Source organism: Athalia rosae, chromosome 2 (assembly GCF_917208135.1).
Source record: "Athalia rosae chromosome 2, iyAthRosa1.1, whole genome shotgun sequence".
NCBI lineage: Eukaryota > Metazoa > Arthropoda > Insecta > Hymenoptera > Athaliidae > Athalia > Athalia rosae.
The window spans coordinates 2,862,634-2,887,136 of record NC_064027.1 but is presented as its reverse complement, the minus strand read 5'-3'; the positions used below and the strand labels follow the sequence as shown (position 1 = coordinate 2,887,136).

The following is a 24,503-nucleotide window of genomic DNA, read 5'->3' as shown; positions in this document are numbered from 1 at the left end:
GGTATAACGGTCTATTCTCATGTCGGCCCGTAAAAGTCATTGCACAATTCAAAAATCACACTACGATCATCTGTAACTGCTGGGCTTCTCTCGTCGTCGGAGTGTCGATAGATGGACAAAAAGACGAACGAATATCTCGAATATCTTATCAACATTATACACGGTATTCGCCCACTCTTCCGCCAACACCTTATGAGGTATTAATTACAACGAGGAAATATCACATGAAGAATGACGCCACTAGAGTGTAAAATCTTCGAAATATTTCGAACGTGCTAACAAAGTTATTAGTCAAAAATGACCGATGAACATTGGAAAAAGTTACATAGGTACTACACGAGATCGATGTAAGGGACTTATTTTGCCTCATTAGCCAGCCACCATAGGAGTGTTCCAGTTGTGTTTTTCATTAACGCGTAAGAAACGCCTTTGAAGTGGTTGATACGGATCAAGATTCGAGGAGCGTGCAAGTATGGTACGGTGACGTAATAATCTCAATTAACCAAACTATGCTAATTTCTCTCGGGGAATGCAAAGACGCTTTCCGCGTCCCAGAATCTACTCCTCCGTTGTTGGGAAAAAAAATTAAAATTTTGAATAAAAAATAAAAAAATAAAAAATGATACCAAAATATGGGAAGTTTGAGTCTGATGTTTGATAAAATGAGGCGAGTCCTTCTAGCGATTCAAAGTTCAAAATATCAACTGAAAAGCGACAATGGGTCGTCAACACTCGGTAATAAAGATCCGACATAGCGTAGCGGCTAACATTTTACCAGCGCAATGCAATAATAGTAACACCAGCTATAAATTACATTTTTGTATTAGCGAGCAGCTGACTATTGCAATCGTCTAACAAATTACCAACGCGCGCGCTTTAATCGTGAAAAGGTCGGTGACGTTGATGAATAATTTATTCAAATGAGTTAGATCACACGAGTCTTGCTATAAACGTCATATCTGAACAGCTCAATACCAGAGATCCGCGTACATGACGCAGACGTAATCAGGAACTGTAACAATTTCACCATCTTCCACTTTCCGGACTCACTTCTTCGTTCTCGCATTCTGTTCAATTGGCACGTACGTTATGGGGTGCGATAAATGATAATTAACAAGCTATCGTCCACATATTTCCTAAATTAAGTCATTGAGCTGATTTGAAAGCGATTCAATCTATAGTTGACCCAGTTGTCTTCACTAGAAGTGATTGTATATCAATTTGTAACAATCTATGCCGACGTACTCTTATTCTTTTATGTTCGTCGCTATTTGCCGCCAATCATACACTTATTCTTGGTACAAAAATCAAATACGTGACGCAACGGCATAGCATTCTTCACCCTGGGATTGGAATTCTCACACAACGGGTCTCTCCTTTTATCTCCCCCTTCATGATTCAGCGATACGAAGTGCGGAAATTCCGAAAAATCAGCTCAGCAGCGACAATAACAACGATTCTTCTTTTTCTACTTTTGCATTTCCATGGCCATTTTTCTTCACACCTATTTTCGTCACGAAATTCTTAGCATTTTCCACAATCTTTATCGATAATGCCGATCGAACACTGTATTGTGATATTGTCTTCTATCGATCTGACAATGAGCTTTCAGCATTAGAGCGACGCTATGCAAAATGTCTAGAATTATCGTACGTGCGTGGCGTCTGCTAATGAAGCGAATCTATTCTTAAATTATCGCAGAAGTGAGACACATGGGAGGGAGCTTAATCACTTCTGCAAACGACGTACCATGAATCAGATTTCAAGGCTCGATAGACAGCTTCAGAAAATCGCAGTGATTTCATGCGCTATTGCGGTGACTCGTAAATCATAGCTTTGAGTTTTTTAGCCTCATAATTCTTTCACATTCGATTGAGTCGCGGATGTGGTGTAAATATACTTTGGTGATGACGAATTCGGAATCACAAGTTATTTCTTTTGTATTGCCCTCGAAACGAGCCGTTTTACTGCGATTCGTTGATTACAGTGGACCGGAAATTAACGAGCAACTAAAAATACCGTCAACCATTTCATCTGAATTCGTATATCGGAGTAACATTAATTCGATTGGAATTTCCAATTTTAACGAACAAGCCGTGCACTTTGAATTCGTTTCTTTCTAAATTCTAAGATTTCCCACTCCAGGCGATCGTGGGGAAATCGGGTACCCGGGGTCGGACGGATCTCCTGGAACATCCGGTACGGATGGACTCCCCGGTGTCGCCGGACCCAAAGGAGATCCAGGTATCCCAGGTCCTGCGGGACCGCCGGGAATCGACGGACTTCCTGGGCCGGAAGGAAATCAAGTGTGTTTCCGTTACATCAATTATCAAGTGTAGGAATTGATACATCGTACAAGTCCCGTTATTCGTATATTTCAAGGGGCCACCTGGCGCGGCGGGTGAGTCAGGAAATCCTGGAATAGCAGGTCCTATAGGGCCGATAGGAAAACCTGGCTTTCCAGGGCCAATGGGCAAATCCGGCGAAAGAGGGGAACCTGGAAACCCCGGTGAGGCTGGACCCGTAGGACCACGTGGATTGCCGGGGAATTCGGTGAGCTACACTTTCAAGTCACTACCGATCATATTCCCGTCATGAATCACATATGATGTCAGATTCATTTCTAGGGAAGTCCAGGTCTACCGGGGCAAGCGGGATCCCCAGGGCTACCCGGACTGGAGGGGAGGCAAGGACCCCCTGGACCACCGGGTCCCCCTGGGCCTCCGGGTGATATGCTCAGTACAAATAGCGTTTTTCTTGATGGAGGCGGAGCTCCGGGAGTAAGTGGACCACGAGGACACGCCGGTCCTCCAGGAATGGTGAGTTTTTTTTTTCTTCTTCTTCTTCAATTGTTGGAGCATATTTGTATCATTCCGGGAATCAAAAAATGAGGAATCTTGACGTGTGGTCAGCACTTGAAAATCTTCCTTTCGTCCAGAGGACGCCTGACCACCCCTACCTGCTTCCAAAGCACAGAAGCTAACGCGACGACACACGTCTCAAACTGGGAGGAAATTTTTATTGAGTAGTTGAAGATCGTTGAATCGATTGCGTTAATGTATAGTTACGACGTAATAAAAATTCTGCCGATACTATGTTGCGAAAGAGGCAACGGTCACGGTGAATCGTTACTCACAAATCTTCATCTGTTTTGACGCTAATTCGCGCAGTGCTCGAAGCCCACATCATCGTGATCAGCTATTGATAAGAATTTATTAGCTTCATTGTTATTAACAAAGCGCAAAGACCAAGAGGTATCACGGTGCGTAACAACAACGGGAGGGGAATTTTTCGTACAGAGCTCGAGCTTGATTTCAGCCAGGCGAACGAGGTGCCGCAGGCGATCGTGGACCGGAAGGACAGATGGGACCCCCTGGAATGCCTGGCAAGGAGGGTGCCCCAGGACTCCCTGGTCCACCGGGACAGAGGGGCCAGTCGGGCATGCCAGGAATCCAAGGTCCTCCCGGAAGGAGTTACAGCGACGCTGAAATTCGAGATATTTGCGTCACTGTGCTCAGGGGTGAGACTGCTTGCATTCAATTTATTTTACTTGATCATAATACGCGGAAATAAATGTTCTAGGAATTTTTCTACAGGTACCCCTTTCCATCGAAAATATATGTCATCATTTTATGATCACTTTTTCCTTTAATTTCTGAATTTACAGGCAACAAAACAACCAAAACCATGAACGAAATACAATGATTTTTCAGGAGGCATAAATTAGGTGTCTGCAGATCATTTTTTGTTTATATATATTTTTTTTTATGTGGGTAAATAATGGAGTGTAAAGAAATTCTTACACAATAGTCGCTGTAAATTACCGGATACATCTTCCAATTGCTAATTTACAATTGAAATCCATTGCCGAATGTCACTTATGAATATTACTTATGAAACAAACAGAACAGATGAGTGAGCTGACCACACTGATGCAGGGTCCTCCTGGACCACCTGGTCGTGGTAGACCCGGTCGCATCGGGGCTCCCGGTCCGCAAGGCCGTCCAGGTATAACAGTACAATCGATCAGGGTTCCAAAATTCTACGCATTGTTGCATTTGCATTCACTGTAAAATTAATAATCATAGCCTTTTAAGTGTTAGGTGGTGGTGCACTGTTGTGGGTTTCTGGGATATTGGGAGTATGTTTATTATTTTATTTATTCAGGTGGGTCATTCCTATTGAGATTGGCGTACGTATACTCCATGTATTGCTATTTAGGTACGATCCAAGTAATGACCTGTAAAAACTAAACCACCCCGATTCTGGGGTACCGCTTGGTTTATGCCGTAATTTTTTTCTAAAAAAATTTATCAGCGATCACGAGATCGAACTACCACCACGGTGTGAATGAACGTCGTATTAAATTTCTGTCCCGAGATCCCTAGAATCTACAGTAGTTTATGCCACTCGACATATGATCAATTCCGTTGCTTGCGGTACTAAGGAAGGTCTGAAGGAACGACGTAATCAATAATTAACGTAGACGATGAAGAAGCTAACGTTGTGAATGTCGTTTAACAATGAAAATGGAATCGCATGTGTCACAGAGAGGCTGAGCGAATTAACAGAGGGGCTACGAGGGCCACCCGGGTTGCCGGGTCTGAGCCGACAAGGCCGTCCCGGCCGAGCCGGAACCCAGGGCATCCCAGGTACCACGAACTACCAAATTACAATATCCTATCCACCGATCACTCATCTCTTGAAAACTATGGCCTGGAAGTGAAATTTGTTAAATAAACTGCCGTTGAAAACTTGTAATTATTCTTGTTACCTTTACAACCCCTATTTTTGAAGACGCAGGTCGTTCGATATTTTGTACTCTCTTCTGTGCCATATGAGTCATTTACATCCCGAATCTGCTACCGTTATTGCATTTTTTGCGTTGTCATTCGTTTTTAATAAACCTTACGTTTGCTCTCCTGTACATTTAATTTGTAGATTGGTGTATGAATTACTCTTGAAAAAGATTTCCACTAACATCCATTAAAATATGTAATCGTATTCAAGTAACTCGTTTTTGGATTCTGATACTTGTAATTCTTGTATTTTCGAATTACATGTTTCAAATTTACAAACCGTTTACTGGTATTATTTGGGACTGTGGGATTGAGGGCTGATTCGAATATGATGGATGTACTAATTGTTATCTGCATGGAAATGAGACAATCATGTACATAGTGTGTGCAGTATACAGAATTCCAATCTCACTAGCAAAGTTATAGTCTTGACTAATCTCTCGCAATATAACGCTTTCGTCATTACATCTTCTGCATTCATTATTAATTTTCGAATCATTGTCAGTAATTGTTGCATTGATCTCACTAACGATATCTCAAGTTAGGTAATTATCGTTTATTACATGATATCCTCTATCTGTCATCCAGGTGACCCAGGTCCTGCAGGATTGCCAGGCGAACGTGGTTTCATTGGACTACCAGGCCCTCAGGGACCCCCGGGTCCGCAGGGTCCATCAGGCGAGAGAGGTGACAAGGGAGATCGAGGTCCAGAAGGTGCTGGAATCGAAGGTCCTGCTGGTCCACAAGGATTACCAGGTAATAATTTTTTTTATCTATTTCATAAAACAATCATCGTTCATTCTTGTTCGGGATTGACGATCCCCCTGATTAAAATTTTTTCGCAACCCAGGCGCACCCGGCAATGACGGAATTGGTTCACCGGGGAGACAGGGAGACCGTGGAGAACCTGGACGACCTGGTGAGAACACGATCTGTACTAACATGAAGTTAGAATCTGGCGTACGATGTGATCCTCCGGAACACTCATTTAACATATCATTTTTCTTCAGGTGTTCCCGGTATGCGGGGAGCTCCAGGAGCTCAAGGGGCTCCGGGATTTTGCGAGTTTTGTAATTATCCAACGGCAAATTACATTCAGTACAGTCGAGGTACCAATAAAGGACCTAATTAATTTATGTAATAGGTAAAAATAACTTATGAATGCCTTACATATGTTTATTTTAGTACAAGGCTACGAAATTTTTGTCAATCCTGAACATAAAATCAATAGGTGCTCCCTATTACTGAATTACAGTAGGTATTCTTGTATAATTTGCTATACTACACCTATGTGTTCATAAGAAATGTAGCGGCCTTCGATGTTACTGCAACGATGAACTCATCTTATACACTGCGCGTTGCCATCGAAGGTATGCATAATACAAGTAAAGTAATGTATAGGTAGATACAAATATCAAACAACTACGAACGTCGATATAGAATTTTAGCAATTATGACAACGGCATAATATGAAAGAATGTGTGAAAAATGATTATTTCAAACCCTCGATCTGACATAAAAATCAATGCATACCCTACATTCAAGAGCCTAGCCATTTGTGCACCGTATGTTATTGTCGATGTTATTGATCACTATTCCGTGTTATTTGTGCCTCCTAACGCGTCCGACGTTTAACAAAATCGGTCAAATCACTGCCATACTAGCCTTATACATTGACTAATTTAATTTCCACAATGTCTTAATACGACGATATAACACCTTAAAATTAATAAATAATTTTAGTCATGTGTAATAGCGACTAATATATTTTATTAAATTTTGAAACATAAATATCTTTCATGATTGTTCAGTTTTCTTGAACTGAAACATCAAACTGATCGAATAATTGTGAGACTTCGTAGAATGATGATGAACAATATACAACAATGAAAGTTACAAATTTATGTATAAAGAATTTCAACTAACTGTAAAAATATCTCAATGTTATCATATAACAGTGTTCAACAAATGAATAATGCTAATTAAACGATTATGTCTAATTATTCGGTATTGCCTCATTATTACAAGCGATCCGCGCTCTTATCCGCCTAGAATTTTGATTTTGAATTCGAAAATCCGAGCGCGTGCGCTGGTTCAATTCCTCGTTTCCATGTCCTAGATAACCAGGAGCCATGGCCATGGTCCGTTGGCTGAGCTGACAGAAATCAGATTCAGTGGTTGAGTAGTTTTCAGTGAGGCGGTAATGGCTGCTGGAGTGAAGGTGTACGGTGCGTTCGTGCTGCGTAAAATAGTTGTTTACCGTCAAATTTCACAATAAAGTTCAACGTTTTCCAACGCAAAACGAAAGGTACCGACAATTGAGTCTTCATTCAATAATTAGAACTAAGAATCTGCCACATCCCTCAGAGTAATAACTCCTTGATGTTATCGTTGACAGTTCTCAAACCTGAGACAGTCGATAATGTGTAGATCATAATTTATTTTCTCCGCTGCAAGACCGTGCGATAATACATCGCTTCACACAACGATCTATAATATTTATCTCTATAATTGTCGCATATGTTTCTGCAGCAATTCTCAGCTTTGAGATATTTTGTACTCAGGTAAAAGGGCGTAATTTGCATCAATCCGTTCACCGGCAGAGCAATGAGCAGGTTAGGTGAACCTGAACGTCCTGACGTCGTATTCGATAGCCAATCGGAACTCAGCCCTTCGAAGGATCACGGTCCTTGCTGAGTGTGATTTAAAAAATTTACCTATACGCAAGACGTGACCTGTATGATTTAATTATGTTTACAAACTTTAAATGATAGTGACAATTGATCTATGATAAAATATTGATGTTTGCAGCTGTAAGGCACACCTGGTATACGTTATTACGTCGTATCAGTTTAATGCGTATCATTATTACATCTGCATGTTCGTCATTGTCGAAAAATTTTTTCTATACCAGTGCCTATGCGAGTAATGCAGATGTGGCAGGTGTTGGCCGTTAAGAGACTACGTTTCGATATTCCGAGACTGTAGGTAGAAAATGAAAATAATAATAAAATAATGATAAAACTGGGGCACGTGGAGCAGCAAGAATTTTCTGTCATATTTTGTGGCTCATTATTATACAGCGAAACACAATTATCGGAGCCGTGAATTCGACCCAGTTGCTCGAATTAATTTACGACCATGTTACATGCAAAAAGGAAAAGAAAACAACTTCGTTAAAGTCGTCGCTGAATCGTGAATTGCCAGAAAATTTCCTTATCTCATCAGATTGTAAGACGATGATTATTTTTTTTTTCAAGGAGACTATGTGGCTGTAAATAAGCCATTCCATAACCTGTTTTAACGCAAACGTAAAAGTGAATTTGCATTCATTTGCATTCGTACGCATCAACTTTGGTTGCATTTTTCTTGCCCGAATGATGACACCCAAAGATTCGAGCTTCACTGCAGACGAAAAGAATGATTTAATGATGAATTCAATTCACCATATTCAGTTATACTTGTACTATCGACTATCAAACGAAAGACAACCGACTACGGGCATTAATTAATAGCTGATAATCGAAAGGAATAATATTACCGACTATGAAATTCATAGCTTGCTGTCATCGATTAGACTTATTAAATATCATCACAAACCCGGTGTACATAAATTGATGAGATTTTCTATTTAATTTGATGCACAGGTATGCGAGAGCGTACGTCAACCCTACGATAAAATCACATTTGAATGTTTGATCATAGGTCAATCCCCTCGGGGAACATATTTCGGTGCTATTCCTGTGCATTCGAATGATAAATTATCGTTGGTTCCGATAGAGGCATAGATGGAAGTGATTGCAACAGAAGTGAAGACGGTTTACCATAGATCGCCGAAAGTCAATCGACTTCATACCATATTTGGTTAGACATTCAACCGATTCTAATCTGAGTTATCTAGTATCCAAAAGTTAAGGCGCGTCTTTCGTTGGTTCTGTCCCTTCGTTCCTTAAGTTCAGTCGGCGCACTTATTTGCCTCCCCCACCACACTGCTACCCCGTAGACCGTAGGAACCCCCACCTGTCCCACTTATCGTATTGATTCAACCTGGCTATCCATGCATTCTCCCGTGAACTCCCAACTTCCTGTTTCGCGGTTGATTCTTTCCTGTTTGATCACCGATCACCGATTTTTCTTCATCCCTCGATTACACCATCTCCCTAGCCATCTCCTATTGATTGTAGACGGCGAATTGTTATTTTTGGAGGAGAAATTTAGGCCATGAAAAAAAGATAGCGCTATCTTTATACTCCGTAGAAAACTGGGATCCAATTCGTTATCTTTGCAGCCGCAGATGTCTATCCTAAATAATGTGTCGCTAGGCGCGATGAAATTCTGATAATTTGCTGCATGTAATTCCTATATAAGTTTACAATATGGGGCACGTATTGTTATCTAGCGTATACCAATGTAAGACTTGCCCGTAAAGGCCGCAAGCTTTTGTCCTAACGTCATTCGATCCGCACTCTACACCCACTTATCTCTAATTCGATTGTCGCTTTCAAAGCACGTTGTTAACAACGCGAATCAGACTCACAACAGATTAGTATACCGACTGTCCATCGTTACGAAGGTTGTATTACTTTCATATGTTGTTACTGACATACCGTAGTGAATAAAACATCGTGCAATATGATGCGCCCGGTAATGCAATAAACGACTCATTTGATAATCGAACTTTTACCTGGTCATCAAGTTCTTCCTCTGGTACACCTTTATTAAATTATTAGTTTTATTCCATGCGCTTTCCTCCGCAGGCCTTCGCGATGATCTAACGAGGCTTTTTCCTGCCTTCGGAACAACTGCGCAGAAAGATATTCCGTTGATATACATACGTACATATACCCACGCAACTATACAAAATAAATTACCTGTATCAATTATCTGATCCGGTTATACGGTTGGTCGATTGTCGAAAGATATTCATTTATCGAGTCCAATTTCAAGCCTGAATTCTTTATTTCGTTTATGATTGAAATCTTGCCCGCCAACTTATATCTACAACAAGAAAGACCCGCTAGTTACGTGATTTAAACCGAACTGTCTAATTAACGCATCCTGTATTCTCGCTTTTTCATCTATCCTGTTCTCATGACGTAACAGAACTCACACCTCCATCGCAATACGCGCCGCTATACAAATAAATTTTCCATAGTTGCACCGCGTCTATCCCACAAACTTGATCTGCCTGCGTATTTATAACACTTGAAAATTTCCCACAATTTTTATTCTCAAAAATACTTTACATACCATTTCAAGCAGATGCACAATATTGCGTCTTGATGAAAAGAGGAAAATTTCAACCGTTACACCTTTATATGAATCTTGTTTACCTCATATTTTAATTAAAGTTGATCCCACGAATACACGTCTAACTAAATGATCGTGTTCCTGCACCTAATACTCGTAAGAGACTTCGCACTGGTTTTTTTTATCCCACGTAGGAAGTGACTCAACATTGAAGTCGTTACCTGGTGAACTGAAGAACCTTGGTATGGAACTTACGCTAGTAACTGACGAAAATAAAATTATTGCCAACTTTTCAGGCGTGCGTAACGAGTTGTACGAGATTCATGACACAAATGATAACGATGATAATAATTTGAAGGAAAAAGGGTCTGCCTTTTGCGCTACCAAAAAATAAATAAATAGCAGTCTCATGCGAACCCCTTTCTAAATGCAAATGCATGGTTGATGGCTCTTTTAGTTTCCCGCGAGGCGACCTTTTCAAAACTGTATACATATAAGTTTTTACCTATAGAACACGTTGTATACATACTCACTCCACACCCTGCCCACATCCATTTTCGAGAAGGACAAAGTATCTAGTCGCTCTGTCCTCCGCATTTTTCAGCGTCTACTGATTCATAACGAAAAATATGAAAATAAAGCCAATTGGAAAATATCGGACCATTAAGTTACGTCGTCGACGAGATTCCCATAATTTTTCTCCAGCCAAACGGATCCCGAAGTCATTCAATTTACGGCTATAATTGCGTAGATGTATAAGTTAGTTGATGACTGTTAGATTTTCATCGATCAAAAGAGGAAGAAAAAATTTCCTCGGATACGTATCGAAGTGTCGGATATGAGCAACTGATCTCATCGCACGGCAGCGCATAAAACGGAGCGTAAAAAAAGCTTCCCTTTTCTCATCCCATGTCCCGAGCCGTTGGATCGTTTCTTCACAATCTCATGTAATTTTCTTAACACGACGCGGATGCATCTCTGACCCGCCTACGCGAGAGAATGCCAGGTAGCGTCCCCGTTCTGGATTCTCAATTCCACGGGGGAAAACTTCTAGGTGGTCAAGCGGCACCCCGTCCCATCATGCATTGCTCCGAAAGCTCGCCGGGTATGCGTTATGCGGTATGTAGTTACATACGAACACTAGATATACCGTAGGTATACCAGCTCCTAGGAGTGAACCGTAACAATCGCTGACTGTAAGTGAGGAACTTGGATTCAAGTCGTCTCTTTGTGCAGAATATAATGACTGCTCTTGACATTCTGCACCAGATCTCTGTTCTATTTTTGGTCATTCTTTTCTTTATTTTTCTTCTCATTAATCAAATTATCCGTACCGCATGCACGGCTAGACCTGTGTAATGTTCAGGATTTTTTAAATACCCAATAATTTCACTGAAATGTAGCAGCAGTTTTTAGAGCCCGTTGTTCGGATTTACCAAGTGTTTCTGTTCGTCACTCTTTACACCGAACGAAAGCTCGCATTATCGTCTTTACTACGGTTTCCTTGAGGCAATCTCTCACTACCGCGTCTTGCAATTTCTCACTCTAAACACACCTCCGCTGCCGGTGCTTGATCCTCCCCATCCTCCCCCATTTTCTTCTTCCTACTTTTTCTTCTTTCTACTTTTTCTTCTTTTCATCTCGGCCTTTTCTTCCGTCCTCAGTTCTTCTCGCAACTTGGTCGTTCGATCGTTTTACTCTTTCTCCTCCGTCGTCTTCCTCTTGCTCGTTCCCATCGGCCTTGTCTCGTCGCGTCGTCCGCGCGCGAGCCGGTAAACTCAACGTTGCGTTAGATATCGATTCCGTGTGTGTCTTCTCGCGACTCGACCGTATTTTCCGAGACTAACTCACTGGGTGGAAATTCTCTGGGTTATGAATATTTATTATATCACTGGCACAGAGCCACCCAGTACCCGTACGACTCACATGCAGCAAGAGAAAATCGAGAAAATTCTACCCCACCGGGACCTGCGGGATGACGCGACAATCCATTCGCAAAATTTTTCTATTATCATTATATAATTCATACGTTATCATTCTGCGGGTGTAATGTGGTTGACAAAACGTGAGATTTGGACGTGAAGCTACCGCATGTATTTATTTGGATCAGCTAATTATAAAAATCTGGATCTCGCTTTTTGTCCATTCGTCATATCGCTTCCGACAATACCAGAAATTGTCGGCATCTTACCTCCTTATGCGGTTACCCTGCCGATTAGTGACTCATTAGTGAGGTATTTTTCGTAATACGAATGTTATAATATTGCTGCTATTTATTTCTATTAACTAATTAAATACCGCGAAATTTTTGAAAGAACATCTTCGTATGCAGATGAGTCTTACATATTTTCAACATCGCAATAAATACTAGTAATATAATAATAATTGTAACAATAATAATGATAATGATGACGATAAGTCTCACCCACCGCTCGAGAGGTTCCGACTGTCAGTTCCAACGAGAACAAGTGTTCGCGGTGAGAGACGCCCCCGTTAATTGAAGGACCTGGATGAAGAAGGGGGAGTGTGCAGTCATTTGAAAAAAAATCTTTTCAAAAATGTGTATCTGCCAGTTTAAGTCTGCTCGTTTCTTATTATTCCCGCTTTTATACGATAAAAATCTTTCTCTCAGATTTCTTCTTTATATCAATAGGTTTCTTTTCTTTCTAATACCTTCCTCGTCAGGGGTAGGAATTTGACGTTTGTCTTGCAATTGGAAATCTACATTGGAGTTTATTTTCTTCACGTTTTCGTGACTAATACCTGTACAACATTCGATACGAGATTCGATATAAAATTCTGGAACTCTTATCCAAAACGTTGCGGATTAGACTAACAAATTTACATAGTATTACGCTTGAATTGCTGCGTTGTAGAGCCCGATCGCACTTGTACTTCAAAGGTCTCCTTTGGACGAATTATTCAGATTTTGAACAAGAAGACCTTGTAGTACTAAAATTGTTACACATCGACATGAATACCGGTATAATGTTGTCATCGCGTTAGAATTATTGCTTTATCGATCTGTGTGGTGAAATTCTAGGGAAATCTATCACTGCACAGTCAAAGGTATTATATGTATGTACAAGTACACAAGTTATGCATTTGATATTTTGACCTGAGAAGTCAAAGTGGTCCTTATTTTTAAGGAAAAACCCACCAACAATGAATTCAACACCAACTACCCTGTGGCGATCGATGGATAATCATCATTTATCCAGCAATAATTTTTTTTTCAACGTCTATGTATCAAATGCAGCTATACATACGAGCTTTGCTTTCCTCCATAACCAGGGAATATCATGCTTCATTTAATTCCTGCAGTTTGCTCGGTACAATGATCGAGTGAAAAACTCACTCCAGTACCTCGCGAGGGGTTGATATAACCGGTTGACGAAATGATCCATGAAATAGAATTTTCGGGGCAATTTTGACTCATTAAACCTCCACGATTAGATTTTGCTCATTCCGAAGGAGTACCCTCCAGATGATATGCATCTTGCTATAAGTATACATTTGTTATACAGACAGGACGATTTGAATGTTATGAACAGGTGGTTCGTTATACCGTGCAAAAACTGAGCGACGTGAACTCCTTACTCTAAATAAATCATCCGAAGCCTCTACGAGTACCCAGCAATTTTAATTAACTATATTAAATTAAGTTTGTATATAAATCATATTTCGCTCCTGCTGGGAGACGGAATTAACCAGATGTCATAATACTAATGATTTAGATTACTTTTCCCAACAAAATTTCCTTACGGCTATTCCGACAATTAACAGGCAGACGGACCGTCAGGTTCTCAGATGCAGCGGTACAAAAGTTATAAAATTTGAAATCTGATGATGAGGTTTTGGCAAGAATTTTTTCATATCAATGTAAAAATATCGTATTTCAGTTACGAAAATCATGGTTGCAATGTATAAATCATTACAGTACCACAGAATAAATATTATGTATTATTTTTCATCTCTTGTCACGTACCACAGTTCTAGGTATGAAAAATTTATATTTCCGTCCAACGTCACGAACATCAATAAATACGTTTCAAAGCTAGAAAAAACCAGAAATAGTTCGTAACCTGGTCATTTAAGTATATCGAGAGAGTTAAGACACTTTTATAAGTTGTGAATGAGATTCAAATTGATTTCAACGTGGAAATCATACTCGCGCACCTCGTGACACAGTTACATATTTCTTATACAAGTGGCACTTGCGGAAATCAATTGACGCTGTTCTTGTTAATTAGTCATTATCAACGGTCCCCCTGGGTGAGTGTCTTTTCGTTCCATTAGGCTGGAAATACACAAATGAAACGTAAAGTTTTGCCTCCTGTATCGTCCGTGATGGGCGAAAAAAATGTTCATACGTATATCTTTTCTCAATCGCTGAAGATTTCTCCTTCACATCAATTTCATAATTGGAATCGTGTCAGCTCGTTACCATCAGTTCTGCATACGTATTGAAACAATAAACAGATTGCTGTGATATTGTACAATAATACACTACCCATCGTCAGGGAATAATTATTAAGCGATACACTGTTACCCTCTAATTTACTTTATTTCGTAGCATTAGTTCATAACAATTTTTCTTTCTTTATTTTCAAAGAAATGGCTGAAGACGGAGCAGGAGGTTCAAGTGGAGGTAGCAGTAGTAGTAGCGGTGAAGCGAGCCGACTGCAGTTGCTACAGGAGATGCGGCAACAGAATTTTGATAGCATTCGATTTGCTTCATACCGAACTGCTTGCAAGTTGAGGTTCATTCAAAGAAAAGTTCATCGTAAGTGTATTTTTTGTTATCTATTGGTGCAACTTGTACATACACCCTATTGCAAACTTCTGCTTCATTCGTTGTCAACTCTTTTTTTTCTTTTAGTACACAACGTAGACATATGGAATGTGATTGAAGCATTCAGAGAAAATGGCTTGAACACATTAGAACCAACAAGTACACTGGGTGTATCCAGATTGGAAACTCTATTATCTTCGCTCTTCCATGCACTCAATAAAAGAGTACCCGTTGCTCAACAGGCCAAGGTAGATGCGACTACTGCTCTTCTGATGAATTGGTTATTAGCAGCATATACCAGTGGGTATGTACTTGACGATTTCATTCATAGATTATTTTACCAAATATGGCAACAAACTAAAAAGAATAATTTTTCTTTTCTAGGGAAAACAACAAAATATCTGTTTTTTCTGTCAAGGTAGCTCTGGCTACATTATGTGCTGGAAAAAATATGGATAAATTTCGATGTGAGGCTTTGTGAATTTTTAGTCGAATTTAAATTGTAAACCAACTCTGTTAAACAAAATTTTTGATCGATAATTTTTGAAATTATTCGCAGATATATATTCCCAGATATCTGATAGCAATGGGCATATGATCCACTGGAGATTTGCTGATTACTTGAAAGAGGTCTTGGCCTTAACAGCTGCCGTTTACGAAACTCCCTCGTTTGGGTACTCTGATGGATTAGCTAATTCCATATTTCCCCCAGTGAGTAAAAAGATTCAGTTAAAAATTGACAATATAAGATTCACGATTGACGCATATCTGTGTATATGAAAGCTGGGTTCTGGTTTCCAGAATTCAAAAGTCACTGTAAATGACTTTTTGGATACACTAATGTCTGACCCTGGACCACATTGTTTGATTTGGTTACCTTTATATCATAGAATGGCCGCCGTTGAAGGTGGTGAGTGAAATATTTTCAATTTATTTTAAGAGGAAGGTTGAGTAAAATCATTCAATTAATTTCCTAATTACTTCGCAGTTGTTCACCCAATCGCATGTGATGCTTGTCATAAGGAGAATTTCACAGGATTTCGCTATCGTTGTCAAAAGTGTCATTCTTACCAGTTATGTCAGGATTGCTTTTGGCGAGGGAGGGTTTCTGGAACGCACAATAACGATCACGAAACCAGAGAGTATAGTAGTTTTGTAAGTACATATCTATTTCATTTTTGTGTTCCCACAAGTTTTATGTCACCCTAACATACGTATACATCCAGTCTTCATCTATAAAAATTCATTACAGAAATCGCCGAGTAAGCAAATTGGGCATTCCCTGCGTAAAAGCTTCAGATGTGTCCCGGAAAAAGGGAAAAATAGCTTACCAAGGTTTCCAGAGCAGCCCGAAAAAACTCTAGACCTTTCACATATCGTGTAAGTAATATTATGGACATTTTGATCGCAAATATTTTGCATAGATTGAAAAAAATTTCTAAAAATAGCTCATTATTCAAGTAGTCTATGTACCAATTCAAATGAGAATCCCGGATATTGATGGTAACTAATAATAAATGGCGATATAACTTTATTTGTTTTATCCCGACTAATCAGCCCACCATCCCCTCTGCCCTCGCATAACGGGTTCCCAGAATCTGGATTCATGGCTCCATTTGATTCTGGTTCAATGGACAGTCGATCGACATTAAGAAGGTAAGTTTACAGATCGCACAGCAGCTTTTAATAAATTGTATAATAACATGAGTACATACCCTGAGTGAAAAGTAATACCGCATAAAAATACAAAAATAATTGTACCACAAGTTAATATTGCTATAAAATTGTTTCATTTCTAGTATGGATAGTTCAAGACTAGAAGATGAGCATAAGCTCATAGCCAGATATGCCATGAGACTAGCCCAAGAAGCACGCGCTGTGGTAGTGGTGAGTCAAATGAACATTGCCCAGGTTTTGAACTTGTTAATTAGAAGTCAATGATCGCACTATTATCAATGCAATAGGTAGAACAAACTTATAAAAAGTTTGAACACCTAGCGCTCAATTGAACTAACGTGTATTTTTACATATTGTGTTATGTCAGCAATTTAATGTAATTGAGGTATTTACGCAACCAGCTGACGCGTTGCTGAGTATGGCTTAATGCAACTTTGTAATTGTTTTAACAGCCTCGTTCTGCATCCAAAATGTCGCAGGCTGACCAACCGGTAAGTCCATATCATATCTCACGAAGGGATCCATTGAAATAATTTGCATGATCAAACTGAATCTCGTACATTGCATTCTCATTGGTTTGAAATTATAAACTTTTGTTGATGCCACAGAATTTTCTTTTGCAAATTAAGCACTGAGCTTTGGCATTTTGCTTTGCAATTAAAATATTGAATGACATAATAATAATATAAAATGTTATCAAGTATTTGAAAATAATCAGCTTAAATTTATCAAATCCACGGAACTAAAATGACATATTTTCCTAATCTCCATTCTTGTGTAGGTGTTAATGCCTAATGACTGCCATGGCTACTGTTACAGGGAAGGGCACCATCGGATGCCAATCTCACATCGTCGGACATATCACGAGCGCAACGAGAACTGATATCGCATTTAGAGGCGAAAAACAAGGAGATCATGCGCGAAATTGCAAGGTTAAGGTATAACTGTGTCGTTTATTTCCCTTAATATTGAGCCTCAACCTTGCGATCATCCTACCGAACCATCCAAGAGTCACGCATGTTCGAACTGTTCTGTTTGCTTTCTGATTTTTGGTTGCGCAACATGAATGTTAGACTGTGGATAGTTCTCGTAGTAAGATGATATAAATCTTTGATCCGATCAAATTTTGTCATAGATGTATTATACAATTTGATGTCTTATTCAATAATTGCATAAAAAATTCCTAGGTCATATGCGGTACTTTCTCTACTCGGTAAAAGTAATCCACGGGTATAAGTTAATTCAAAACGTCACAAAATTTGTAAATCAGGGTCTCTAGATTTTATTCATTCATTCACTCGTAGTAGTCTCTATTCATAATACTCATTATTTCCTGTAACCAATGACTCATTAATAATTAACATCAGGAGACAACAAGAAATTAATGCTGCTGGTCTGGAAAATCCGGCCTTGATGTCCGAGTTGAGATCACTCAGGCAACGAAAAGACGAATTGGAAACACATCTTGTTACATTACAAGATTCTCGAAGGCAGCTTATGGTGCAGCTTGAAGGACTAATGAAGTTGCTAAAGGTAAGATTATGAATACATGATACTTATCTATTTTCCTAGTTTCTTAATCCATCATGGTCATAACACTATCGATTCAAATCGGTGCAGAATCACCAGGCATCGCCAAGGTCAACCCCAAATAGTTCACCAAGAAGTACAAAGTCTCCACCGTTACCTCCTGGCGCAGTTCCGAGTAGTCGATCTGCTCCACCAACACCTGGGGGTGCTCTTACATCAGCCCCACAACCACAACAGAATCAACAGCCAATGTCACAAAGTTATCAAAGCTCGGCTCCACCAACGTCAACGGCAAATATAACAGGCAACACAATGCTTGGATCGATGCAGAATCCGATTCCCGATAGCCTCTCCTGTGTCGGCGGGGATGTAAGGTAGGATAGCATGCACAGAAATTTGAGTTTGCTATTCTTTAATTGATATTAGTGCTGTTCATTACTGGATTGTGGAACAGTCTTTATTTTTAAAAGTAATTGTTATACCAATTTTATAACAGCGAAATGCCTGAATGAGATTTTTAAAGCAATTCACATGCGCTTTGAAAGTAAACTTACATATGTAACTTGAATGCACAAGCCTATTTGTATTGTTTTTATATTCATTTTACGTAATGTAATCTAGGCGGTTCATGAAATCTAGTTGTTGACACTAGCGACTAGTAATACCATATGCATAACTTGGTACTAGCTGTACAGTGTCAACATTGTTATTCACAATGTCAATAAATAATTGCCAATAAAATATCAGACATTTTAATTTAATTTCTTGTATTATTGCAAAGCTTTTGAATTTGTTTGTCGTTAAATATTATTTTGGGCTATTTTAAAATTAAATATATTTGTCTCGACATAAGTATATATGGTGCTTCATTTTTGGAGCCAATGTTAAACCAAGGACATACATTTCAAGACATTACAAAGATTTTAACTCTCATGCGTGAAATTTTCTAATTCTTATCAATGAAGCCAATGAGAAGCATGAGAATGATGGCTGTAATCTTATCAATTGTACGTAATTAATTTTTTGGTGCATATTTTGCTTCTTTATAGCTAAGTCGAATGTAATCGGACGTTTGAATGTTGCAAAGTTTCAATTCTCAAGTCTGCTGATTATTCATTTGTATTGATACTTGCATGGTACTAGATTTTTGTCATCCTCAGAATTCAATAGCGATAGGTTTTACACCCGCATCTGAGTAAAATAGCTAGCTAAATAGAAGCGTATTGTAAAAGAACTTTTCTGTAGATCATTGACTGATTACATAAGGTACTGAGACAGAATATGTCAATGTATAAACATTTGTCAATTTAGATATTGAAAAATGAGCTCCAGTAAAAAATTACAGTTGTGGAGAGTTGAGACGAATTTGTATGTTACATCACGTAGTCGCTAGGGCGAAAATTACTGCTAGTCTAATTGATTAATTGCACACTAATATAGCATCACAGAGAAGTATCGACACCTCACGATTAGTAGAGTTTAATACTGATATAAATTTCAATGGCATAATCAAAGTGTATGAGAAACATTCAAAAGAGGAATATCTAAATTCTCAATAAAATATTGCATGAAACTGTTTTGATTTTTGGTTCAAAAACATATAATCTATAGAACATAGAAATTTTCGATGTTAGGTCGGCGTTTGGAACAAACAGTTTACCTGGAAGCGGCTCAAGTAGTGCAAACAACAGTTTGGGACGGTCATTGCGAAATGATTTGCTGGTTGCTGCTGACAGTGTTACCAATGCGATGTCGACACTGGTCAGGGAATTAAATTCAGGTATGCAATGAAAATCTCAAAACACATTGCTGATGCTACAGATCGGCACCAATTCTTGGGTGTGAATATATGTAGAATTTAATAGAACGGCCAAAGTCTAATCGAGGCAATTAGTTCAATCCATTTTAATTTTCAAGCCCATTTTCTTGTCATGAAATGGACTTGAATCAGTTCACGTTTATACAGTACCTAGCTGATCAAATAATCTAATGTCTCGTCTATTTGTGGCAACAGCTTGTTGCATTCCCTTAAGTTTGTTCAGTTTGTGTTTAGAACTCATTTCTGTGGATATAGCTTTATGTCATGCAATAATGTTGGATGCTGAGACTTGATATCATAATTAGGCCAGCAATTATTAATTATTGCCAGTCACCAATGGGAGGTTTATACATTTTTAAATATCTCTGACATCGCAGAAAACAGCTAATTGGTAAAATTATGAATAATGGCTTTATGTGTTGTTTTCCTGTATTGATTTTATTGCTCCAGTCCATCTTCACCATCAAATTCTCTTTGTAAATCACAGGACACCCGATATATTTGTTATCTGCATTCAAAGAAAGATAAATGCAGTTTGATTCTGATATGTTTTTAGCTAACCATTCTTGCCTAATTTTAGGAGACTAACATTTAGTAAACTGCACCATAAGCACGGATAAAATTTGACACTATGACTTGAAGTAATTGGTTGCTAATTGGATATTTATTTTTCATTTAGTTTTTTAATAGACTGATACCCCTTTTTTACATTCGTACCTATATTTCTGCCTTCTCTTTATACATCACATTGATTTAGAATAATCTTAGAGTATTAGTTTAAATTAGCATGGACTGTACAGCTACGCAGGACCCAAAATGGCATTTGCAGATTATTTTAACACCTCGAAATGTTTGAAAATGGTATTAACAAATTAATTGGCATTGCAGATATAATATGGTCAGCCCAATAATAACGGAAAATATAGTTAACGATCTTCATTCAAACCTTGCCAATAGCATACAAAATATGCAAATACTTTGTAAAAAAGAAGTACTAATACAGTAACATAGTTGTGTCTATTTGAAATCTCTCAGGGGAAATTTTTGTTAAAAGGACTTCAAATGAATCAATTTTCCAATTGATTTGTGTCTTTGTCTGCCACATAATTAGAGTCTCAAAAACGAAGTTGTTACCATTCAAATTTACATAATCGGACGGAAATATTTTTTACTAACCAATGACACTTTAGACGTGTTATGGAATGTGTGATATGCACCCTCTGTGAATGTCTCCTGCTGGCTTGCAGACTCAGACCAGGAGGATCATACTCCAGCCCCAGCACGCCACAACATCAGAAAACCTCTAGGTAAGCGTATGTATTCTCCTTTAGAAAAAAAATTCATAGAATTTGTTTAGCGAATACTCATTGTCAGTTAACAATACTTATTTGTGTCATTCGTTGTTATTTAATAATAGCACATAAATTCTTAGCAAACGTTCCTAAATAAATGCTTATCAAATCATTGAATGTTATCTGGAGTTGTGCAACTGTCAAAATGAGAAATTTTTACAAGTCAAGTAGCTTTTACAAGCTCAGTCTCTGGAGATGCAATGATTCAAAGTATAACATCCTATCACAACACCACATTTGCAAGACTTTCAAAGCATGTCTTGGCTGACAGGTAATTGATAATCTCACACCTTTAAAAACACCTGTCCTAAAAAGACTGCTACTTTTGTGATCCGGAATATTTTAACTCACATTTCTTAGTTCAAAATTATACAGCATTATCCTAGCAAATTATCCTAGATTCCACTCCAACTTTTGACTAATATGCTGAAATAAATAATCGATCTTTATACTTCTTACTCAGATATTATATAACATCTTAGCACAATGCCAAACCTTTTCTGCACTGTGATTGTGATGATGTTATACCCCAATAAACAAATGATCCAACACTGGCCTCTATTCATATTCCAATTGCATAGTGCTAATTGTAGTTAGTTTTGTATCTCTTATTTCTACCTATACATTTATATATTATTTATCAGCTCTCACACTAGGAAAAAAAAATCTTGAGATATTATATCAGGATGTAGTGAGGATTAATTTTAATGAGTTGCATGTGTTTTTGTAAATATGTTATTAGATTTCGAGGCAGGTGAAGATGGAGATGATAGCAGTGGTGGAGGTAACTCATGGCGTGAAGAATTACAACGTCGTTATGAACAAGAAAATGATTTCTTAGCAGAGCTAAGAGCTCGTAATACTAATGCATCACAAACCCCTTCCGCTACACCTTCCAGTGAACAAGAACAAGAAAGAGGTGAGCGGGAAGAGGCAGAAGGAGAAAAAGAAGATGAGAGTGAATCAAACTGGGAGGAGGCGGTGAAGCGATGGGTTAATCGATAAAAAAGTTGAACTGATATTAGAAATCTGCTCCAAATGGAGAAAGATGTGAATTTGAGATAGTGATAATTATAATTATAGTTTAATTTATAGGAAACACCTTATTTGCTGCATAGAGATTATTGTAATTACCAGATATTAGCTTTATTCGAGACTGGATCATGAGACATATTCAATGTTTTACCTTGATATTCACACGCTCAACCTCCCAGCTATGCTAGACATACATTAATATGTCCTAGGTAAATATACCTATAGATATATCGCAAATCTCACTGTCTACAATGTCTCATAATCTTCATGGCCGACGAAATGAGTAGTCGTATCTTCCATATTTCAAATATTTGATCCTGCCCAGATTTGTTTTAATATACGAGGTAACTAACAATTTGATACACTCTTAAGATATTGTAATAACCAGTTTGGCGATATCGAGTCATGCCAAATGTTACTATTTTATATGCATCCTGCAAATTGAATTAATTCAACTGTCATTCGAAAAATAAAAAAAAAACTCGCTCACTAATCAATTTTATAATTGCTACACAATATTCAGTATGCTTGGCTATCAACTCTTTGACCAATAGTAAACATAAATTACATAAATGACTATAGCCGAAAGTAGGTTCTTTCTACGGGCATTTATGAGCCTATAATATTGGGAACTAATGTTCAATAATATTGTGCCATGTTGCAATAGATTTTTTTACCCCAAGTATGTACAGAGGCAACCATTCCTTGTCAGATCATGCCTGTTTCATCGAGACTGAGCAGTTTAGATAAATGATCACACTCTTATAGCACATACAATAACAATTTCACAATGTCGCAGGGCTCTTGGAACTGCGCCAATTAGTTTCGATTAGTGCTAATAATCATCCAACAGTACAATAACAATCTTCAATCAAAATTTCTATGGCATTCAAGTGTCTGCAATACCTTCTTTGATCGCAAACCTGTGTAGTTGGTGTAATAGAGCTAGTGAATCATGTTAATCGATTTTAAAAGGTATATAACAGATGCTGACTTTTGCCAGCTCTATTGAATTGTACCCTAGTAACAGGTACTGAGTGTTTTATGAGAGCCAGAGTGATTTTTATTTTATATTGCTTTCATGTGGACTGAGGACAAACATAGCTGATCATCTTATAGCTGATTCAACTAATTATAACGTTCATTGAAACTGCAAGCCACACTATTCAATGGATGATGCAATTGTTAGATCAATTAGCTAATGGCTCTGATTTTATGAGTCTGTAATTACAGGAAATTTAATACAACGCCTCATCTTTGGTCTAAATAACATATAATTCTAAATGGTCTATGCGCACCGAAGTACATTCTGAAGTTGAAATAATAACTGATTCAGCATTCTTTAATGAAGCCTCCTAGCATTTCCTAGGTGTAGCATAAACAGTGGTTTTCGATTAATAATAAGCATCTTATTCATCATAATAATGTTATTTTAATTTTAGTTAAAAATACTTTAACTTTCACGGGAGCCACTTTGAGGTGACATAGGCATAAAAATCGTCTATTGTTAACTCACAATCAGCGAATATTTCAATTATAAATTATTCTACTATGTGTATAATACTTTACGTTTCAAAATTGATTGATTGATGATGAATCAATTTGCACTTGTTATCGTCGGATGAGACACTAGCTATTGGCTATAAAAATTCATAATCAAATACTGCTTCTGCTTATCGCTACTGGCTCTAATTAGCCAACGGTACGTAATGTTTTCGATATTGTAAAATTACGTATAAATAACAACGATCGATTTATGATTGAGGAGTACAGCTTAATATAGATCAGTATTGTATATAAACATTATATCATATTTAATTGTGAAATTCATAAATTGTTATAGGTATAGACAGCGCACAAAAATGTATTAAAATTTCTCAAGATAGTAACAGGTGATATCTTATTCGATGTGACAAACTCGGCAACATTGACTATATCTCGCTTGTTAATGAGGTATCAAACGATTTGTTTTAGTTCCTATAGTTCTTATCGTACATTCCACAAATAGAGAAATTATGATGAAAATATTATGACGCAATTGGTACAAACCACTGGGTTTAGTAAGATTGTAAACATAGGATAGACCATTAGTTTTACATCACATTTCGTGTAAATATTAATTTATGATCTTTCATTTTGTTCATATATACATTCATTCTACAAAAATCATGTAGCCGTCTTTGAAAAGAAGTACTTATTAAAAATAAATATGAAACAGATTGTATTATCTAGGTATTATTATTGGT

General features: G+C 38.1%; 2 protein-coding genes and 2 long non-coding RNA genes across 15 annotated transcripts in view; 2 read left to right on the top strand and 2 right to left on the bottom strand.

Moving 5' to 3' along the window:
* LOC105683959 (collagen alpha-3(IX) chain-like) overlaps window positions 1-6,802 on the top strand; it is a 29,135-nt gene extending 22,333 nt beyond the window's left edge. For 3 of the 4 annotated variants that reach the window (XM_048649344.1, XM_048649341.1, XM_048649343.1), the window contains 8 exons: window positions 2,146-2,306; window positions 2,383-2,553; window positions 2,628-2,819; window positions 3,319-3,520; window positions 3,907-4,008; window positions 5,388-5,555; window positions 5,650-5,718; window positions 5,810-6,802. In XM_048649344.1, coding sequence (XP_048505301.1) covers window positions 2,146-2,306; window positions 2,383-2,553; window positions 2,628-2,819; window positions 3,319-3,520; window positions 3,907-4,008; window positions 5,388-5,555; window positions 5,650-5,718; window positions 5,810-5,931 — 1,187 coding nt within the window. In that variant the 3' untranslated portion in view covers window positions 5,932-6,802. Of the gene's footprint in view, window positions 1-2,145; window positions 2,307-2,382; window positions 2,554-2,627; window positions 2,820-3,318; window positions 3,521-3,906; window positions 4,009-4,550; window positions 4,653-5,387; window positions 5,556-5,649; window positions 5,719-5,809 lie in introns of all 4 variants that reach the window. The other variant, XM_048649342.1, reaches the window with a different exon arrangement.
* A 147-nt stretch (window positions 6,803-6,949) lies between these two features.
* LOC105684008 (dystrobrevin beta) lies at window positions 6,950-24,476 on the top strand. Of its 6 annotated transcripts, none has more exons than XM_012397055.3 (17): window positions 6,950-7,107; window positions 14,665-14,835; window positions 14,932-15,148; window positions 15,229-15,311; window positions 15,404-15,555; window positions 15,646-15,754; window positions 15,833-15,999; window positions 16,097-16,224; window positions 16,402-16,500; window positions 16,644-16,731; window positions 16,974-17,012; window positions 17,341-17,459; window positions 17,889-18,054; window positions 18,142-18,425; window positions 19,686-19,831; window positions 21,118-21,177; window positions 21,965-24,476. In XM_012397055.3, exons 2-17 carry the CDS (start codon window positions 14,667-14,669, stop codon window positions 22,225-22,227), a joined length of 2,289 nt encoding a protein of 762 aa, XP_012252478.1. In that variant the 5' UTR covers window positions 6,950-7,107; window positions 14,665-14,666; the 3' UTR covers window positions 22,228-24,476. The 6 variants fall into 6 exon arrangements, with proteins under 6 accessions (XP_012252478.1, XP_048505307.1, XP_048505305.1 ...); XM_048649350.1 differs by having other exon boundaries at window positions 15,628-15,754; window positions 17,341-17,453; XM_048649348.1 differs by having other exon boundaries at window positions 15,628-15,754.
* Window positions 6,977-11,826, bottom strand: LOC112694953. 4 transcript variants are annotated; one of them, XR_007276779.1, is made up of 4 exons: window positions 10,050-11,826; window positions 9,671-9,797; window positions 9,484-9,601; window positions 6,977-8,970 (listed from the first exon to the last, which is right to left on the bottom strand). It is a non-coding gene; the product is annotated as an uncharacterized LOC112694953 (long non-coding RNA). The 4 variants fall into 4 exon arrangements; XR_007276780.1 differs by having other exon boundaries at window positions 6,977-7,038; XR_007276781.1 differs by having other exon boundaries at window positions 10,133-11,826.
* On the bottom strand, window positions 19,840-23,052 carry LOC125499792. The gene is made up of 3 exons (XR_007276783.1): window positions 22,935-23,052; window positions 21,047-21,195; window positions 19,840-20,378 (listed from the first exon to the last, which is right to left on the bottom strand). It is a non-coding gene; the product is annotated as an uncharacterized LOC125499792 (long non-coding RNA).
* Window positions 24,477-24,503: the final 27 nt, after the last annotated feature.

What these genes read in the sequence shown, in the direction of transcription:
- LOC105684008 (XM_048649348.1), top strand. Translation starts at nt 14,667, where the DNA reads ATGGCTGAAGACGGAGCAGGAGGTTCAAGTGGAGGTAGCAGTAGTAGT. An exon ending in AATGGCCGCCGTTGAAGGTG is followed by an intron (nt 15,755 to 15,832) that starts GTGAGTGAAATA and finishes ATTACTTCGCAG; the next exon opens with TTGTTCACCCAATCGCATGT. An exon ending in GGTCAGGGAATTAAATTCAG is followed by an intron (nt 19,832 to 21,117) that starts GTATGCAATGAA and finishes GCTGGCTTGCAG; the next exon opens with ACTCAGACCAGGAGGATCAT.